Below are 6,573 nucleotides of genomic sequence, written 5' to 3'. Positions count from 1 at the left end.
ATTGTTGTTAAAATTCTTGTGGAATAAGATGAACTTATGTAAATAACATTATATTTTTATAAGCTTTAATACACTCCTAGTATATTATTGTTTTCTAGAGCAAATTAACTTTTTTTCGTTAAGTAAAGCATTTAGTAAAGCTTCGATGGTAAAGAATCTCGATCAAGAACTGCATTCTTTACAAAGATGGATTCCGAAATTTCCTTATTTTTTATCCTCAGAAAACAAAGTTGCCATTCATTCATTAATATTCATTAATAATTCATTAATAATTCATTCATTAATAAACAGACATTTTGAAGCCGCAAGTCTTCCTACGCAACTTCTCATAATATTAATTATAATGGAAATCATGATGATTTTAATGAAGCTAAAGATGGGAAATTTCAGTTGCTCTGTAATTTTGATTTATAAGTGGTTGTAATAAATGTATAGGAAACTTTATTTTCGGATTCTTAGTGTGAAAGCTGAGGTTAGCAGATCTTCGATGATATAAGAACTGCAATGTAATGCCACGTTATTCATGTCATCTCAGCGATTTTATTGTAGTTATGAGTAAATGTAATGAAACAGCGAAAATTCAAGATATTCTTCATGAAATATTACAGCCCTTTACTTCGACATGTGTGGTACTCAGAAAGTATGACTTATGTAATATTAATAAACAGACATTTTGAAGCCGCAAGTCTTCCTACGCAACTTCTCATAATATTATTTCCTTTTTCCTTTGTAAAAAGATAAGAGAACAGAATGTTTAGTCATTTTAATTCTCGGCAGTGCTCGTTTGATATATTTTGAATATTTTTTGTCGTCGTTTAATGAGATAATAATTGCTGTGATTAGTGTTGAGTCCCTCAATACTAACGTAGTTGTTGGGGGAGTGGAATGTAATGTGAAGCAAAAGACTTACTGGAGATATCACTTTAACCTTTTAATAGAAAATAACTGTTTATTATTAAAAAAACAACAACTTTTTTTTCTGGATAAAATAAATCGTTTTAAAAGAAACACTTTAAAACGCTTCAAAATCAAAATATTTTCTTTAAAAAAATCGAGATGAGGTCATGTTAACATTGTTTTTGTTTCAGAAAATATTATTCATTCTTACGACGCGGTATGGAAATTTCTGAAAAAACGTATATGCGATGAAAGAGCAGACCTGCACTCTGAGCGCGGTGTGATTTGTTATCTTCAGCATGCTACTCTTAAATTCTAAGAAGGCATTACAAAGCATAATAATCTGTGAACTAGAATGATGCCTAATTCTATCATCAGTTGAATAAAAACATTTCATTATTTATGCCATCGTACATGGCTAAACATGTTTCTTATAGTCTCGCTAGATCTTTCCTCCCCGAAATGCGGGTTTCTGAAAAATGAAACCCGCATTTCGAGGAATCGCCAAAAAAAAAGTGTCATCTCACTTTTCTAGAACATCTGAATGCTTTAGTAAAAAAAAATCAATTCTGAAAGGAAATACAATATTTCTAACTCCTGTCACCACAAATTAATATTTCTGCCAAGGAAAAAATGTTTTCGAAATTTTTGATAGGCTTTCACAAATAGCATGTTAAAGCTAAAGATACCAAGCTATTTTAAATCTGGTTTTACTCCATTTCCCAAGTAAGCAAACAGACAAACAAGTAAGCAAACAGACAGACAGCTAGACTCGCAACACTTGCAGGCGCAAAGTCAAGTTTGCGCCTGCAAGTGTTGCGAGTCTAGCTGACCTTGCATGTAGTGCAAGTCCAAGGCAACTCATGGTAAAAGTAGAATAAGCTCTGATCACTAATCTTAATATTTACCCTTAATGCAAAGCACATCTCCTGAAGGAGATGTATGATGCTTTGAATTAAAGGCAAAGGGCCACTACCCAGACCGGTTTCGACCTTTATTGAGGTCTCATCAGTGGGAGCCAGGCGAGAAATACCAAGATTTTAGTAATACAGAGCTTATAAGTATTTTATCAGAACAAGTTACCATAAGGTGTTTTAACCTTATTAAATAAAAATCTCAGGAGGAGATTTAAATGATATATATGGATATATATATATATATATATATGTATGTATTATATCTCCATATATATATCCATATGTATTATATCTCCATATATATATATATCCATATGTATTATATCTCCATATATATATATATATATATTAGGATAACCAAGCAATTTTATATGCTTGGTCATTTTAGCTCCTAATCCCAAGTATGCAAACAATTAAGTTTGCGCCTGAAACAAAGTTCAAGTCTAAAGATGGTACAACACCAGGGCAACTCATTGTAAAGGTGGTTAAAGCTTTGATCACTATTCTTAGTATTTTCCCATAATGTAAAGCACATCTCACTAGAAGATGTATACTGCAATGCATTATGGGTGGGGTCACTACCCAGACCGGTTTCGACCTTTTTTGAGGTCTCCTCAGTGAGTAGCTAGACCCTAAATACCAAGGTTTTAGTAATACAAAGCCTTATCAACTTTACCTATATAAGTTGCAACAAGGTGTATTAAGTTTTAATAAAAATCTCTGGAGGAGATATTGATGGGAATAAATTTTTAACTTGGGTATATTGTATATTAGGATAACCAAGCAATTTTATATGCTTGGTCATTTTAGCTCCTAATCCCAAGTATGCAAACAATTAAGTTTGCGCCTGAAACAAAGTTCAAGTCTAAAGATGGTACAACACCAGGGCAACTCATTGTAAAGGTGGTTAAAGCTTTGATCACTATTCTTAGTATTTTCCCATAATGTAAAGCACATCTCACTAGAAGATGTATACTGCAATGCATTATGGGTGGGGTCACTACCCAGACCGGTTTCGACCTTTTTTGAGGTCTCCTCAGTGAGTAGCTAGACCCTAAATACCAAGGTTTTAGTAATACAAAGCCTTATCAACTTTACCTATATAAGTTGCAACAAGGTGTATTAAGTTTTAATAAAAATCTCTGGAGGAGATATTGATGGGAATAAATTTTTAACTTGGGTATATTGTATATTAGGATAACCAAGCAATTTTATATGCTTGGTCATTTTAGCTCCTAATCCCAAGTGAGATGTGCTTTACATTATGGGAAAATACTAAGAATAGTGATCAAAGCTTTAACCACCTTTACAATGAGTTGCCCTGGTGTTGTACCATCTTTAGACTTGAACTTTGTTTCAGGCGCAAACTTAATTGTTTGCATACTTGGGATTAGGAGCTAAAATGACCAAGCATATAAAATTGCTTGGTTATCCTAATATACAATATACCCAAGTTAAAAATTTATTCCCATCAATATCTCCTCCAGAGATTTTTATTAAAACTTAATACACCTTGTTGCAACTTATATAGGTAAAGTTGATAAGGCTTTGTATTACTAAAACCTTGGTATTTAGGGTCTAGCTACTCACTGAGGAGACCTCAAAAAAGGTCGAAACCGGTCTGGGTAGTGACCCCACCCATAATGCATTGCAGTATACATCTTCTAGTGAGATGTGCTTTACATTATGGAAAATACTAAGAATAGTGATCAAAGCTTTAACCACCTTTACAATGAGTTGCCCTGGTGTTGTACCATCTTTAGACTTGAACTTTGTTTCAGGCGCAAACTTAATTGTTTGCATACTTGGGATTAGGAGCTAAAATGACCAAGCATATAAAATTGCTTGGTTATCCTAATATACAATATACCCAAGTTAAAAATTTATTCCCATCAATATCTCCTCCAGAGATTTTTATTAAAACTTAATACACCTTGTTGCAACTTATATAGGTAAAGTTGATAAGGCTTTGTATTACTAAAACCTTGGTATTTAGGGTCTAGCTACTCACTGAGGAGACCTCAAAAAAGGTCGAAACCGGTCTGGGTAGTGACCCCACCCATAATGCATTGCAGTATACATCTTCTAGTGAGATGTGCTTTACATTATGGGAAAATACTAAGAATAGTGATCAAAGCTTTAACCACCTTTACAATGAGTTGCCCTGGTGTTGTACCATCTTTAGACTTGAACTTTGTTTCAGGCGCAAACTTAATTGTTTGCATACTTGGGATTAGGAGCTAAAATGACCAAGCATATAAAATTGCTTGGTTATCCTAATATACAATATACCCAAGTTAAAAATTTATTCCCATATATATATATATATATATATCCATATATATCATTTAAATCTCCTCCTGAGATTTTTATTTAATAAGGTTAAAACACCTTATGGTAACTTGTTCTGATAAAATACTTATAAGCTCTGTATTACTAAAATCTTGGTATTTCTCGCCTGGCTCCCACTGATGAGACCTCAATAAAGGTCGAAACCGGTCTGGGTAGTGGCCCTTTGCCTTTAATACAAAGCATCATACATCTCCTTCAGGAGATGTGCTTTGCATTAAGGGTAAATATTAAGATTAATGATCAGAGCTTATTCTACTTTTACCATGAGTTGCCTTGGACTTGCACTACATGCAAGGTCAGCTAGACTCGCAACACTTGCAGGCGCAAACTTGACTTGTTTGTCTGTTTGCTTACTTGGGAAATGGAGTAAAACCAAGTTTAAAATATCTTGGTATCTTTAACATTTATTATACCCAAGGTAAAATACTTTCAGCATGTTAAAGCATTTATCGATATTAATATTTAGCAGTATCTCTAAAAGCATTGTGCTCATTCTCATCGGTACTGACAGGCCTCTTCTGTGGAACCCATAATTGTGTGCGGTACTGCCATTCGGAACCTTTTTGAAGTTTCCATCGCAGTAATTGCAACGAACTATGGTTTATGGCAGCGAAAATAAAAATAAAAATAAAAATGAAAAAAAGAGAGCGAGAGACCCATTCAGCTGAAAACATGTAAATTGCAAATATTGATCTTAGATATTTACTATGCTAGTTTCTTTAAGTGCTTATTAATCCTCCCCCTCCTCGAAACAGGCATTAAAAATATTAGAGCGCAATATGGATGTCTTTCAGTAGGTGTAATAGCTTTCAGAAACTTTTCGAGTTTCATGTCCTTCGAAAAACAGTCAGTCGTATGTCGCGTGTCATTATACTAAGAATAACATTAGAGATAGGTTTATACTATAAGTTTTGATCGTGCATACGCTTAAATGGGACACTTTTTTTGCAGTTTTTATATTCTTATATAAAATATAAATATAATTTGTATAAAATATAATATTTTCCCCATACTTATAGAAAAATGAGCGGACGCAAATATATGTAATCACAATAAAAAAATTAATACTTGCATTTGTACTTATATGTATTAATACTTATATGCAATTAAAAAAGTAGGCAAATACTGGAAAATAGTGCCTGATTTAACAGTGTTTATGGACTTTTGATGTTTTTATTTCACTAAACCTTTTTAGTAATCTTTTTACATTTCAGTAGTAGATATGGCAAAAATTAGATATGCGGTAACCATTTGTCCAAATAACTTCTTTCTTTTTAAAGTTTTATGAAGTAGTTCACATTTCATCATGTTTCATAAAATGATATATTACAAACGTGTAGCTTTCCTGTAGATAAAGTATAACATGTTATTTAGTTCTCTTTGGGGATGAAATGAGATGTTATTCACAAAAATGCATTTATCACTTTGCAGAGAATACGTGGGAATTTCTATCAAGATAATGAAAATTAAGAATCTCTCCAATATGAGAAGAGAGCAGGCAGAGCAACTAAAACTTTATTGAAATATTAACTACATTAGGATGGTTTCGATTTAAGTATTACACAGTAGATGCATAAAGTTAAACAAAACACTTCAATTAATGCGCTAGTGGTAGCTGTATTCGAATTTATTTATTAATGTTATTTGTTTTATTGGTTAGTAAAATAAATAACAACGATACCAACAAAATTAGATTGCTGTTTCAAAGAAAAGTTAGCTGTATTTAGTAGCTTGCGTCTAATCATACTCTTCACTTCCATAAATGTACAGCAGATCAAAAATGCGATTATCGGCTGTGCCTGAAATTATAATTCAAATCACAGTTGGGATTTCTTTAATTTCCTTTTCAAGAATTTGACTAAGAATTTCTTGAGGCTTTACTGTAACTTCGTCTACAGCAGTACAGGGACGACACATACAGTCTACCGGAGCACGAGTGACTATCTTTCGGAACCGAGGAAGCGAAGAGGGGCAGTAAACATTCACATTAGCTTCCCTCTCCCCCATCTCTTGGCAACACATACATGACCTCTCAACCTGCCAGAATTTTGACCCGGACACCTGCAATGAAACATGCGTAAAGATTAATCTTATGAATATTCTGAACTAACAGTCCCGCAAATATGCGGAAGCAGATTGTGTGTCATGCACTCTATTATTTTAAAATTTATCTTTCGTATGTACTTCATTCGATGGACACATTAATAGTAACTGAGTATGTCTACGAAAGAAAAACTTATGATTACTGAAAGAAAGCATACTTATAATAAAGAGTTTATTTGGGCTTGGCCACCTAGAAATAATATTTCTCTTTAGAATCATAATATTGGCACGCCAGCAATCACAGCGTTATTATTTCAGTAGTGATCTTAAATCTCTTGCAAGCACGAGAATAGTGACACAGACG

General features: G+C 33.3%; 1 protein-coding gene across 1 annotated transcript in view; it reads right to left on the bottom strand.

Moving 5' to 3' along the window:
• Positions 1-5,978: 5,978 nt before the first annotated feature.
• The window catches only part of LOC150105447 (protein partner of bursicon-like), a 36,072-nt gene continuing 35,477 nt past the window's right edge, over positions 5,979-6,573 (bottom strand). Inside the window, exon 2 of the mRNA XM_090393965.1 lies at positions 5,979-6,227. Coding sequence (XP_090250091.1) covers positions 5,979-6,227 — 249 coding nt within the window. The remainder of the gene's footprint in view (positions 6,228-6,573) is intronic.

This window comes from Typopeltis vanoorti, chromosome 6 (genome assembly GCF_054136105.1).
Source record: "Typopeltis vanoorti isolate ZY-2024b chromosome 6, IOZ_Tvanoo_1.0, whole genome shotgun sequence".
In the NCBI taxonomy this organism is placed as follows: domain Eukaryota; kingdom Metazoa; phylum Arthropoda; class Arachnida; order Uropygi; family Thelyphonidae; genus Typopeltis; species Typopeltis vanoorti.
The sequence above is the reverse complement of the archived record's forward strand: the minus strand, read 5'-3'. Positions and strand labels throughout refer to the sequence as shown.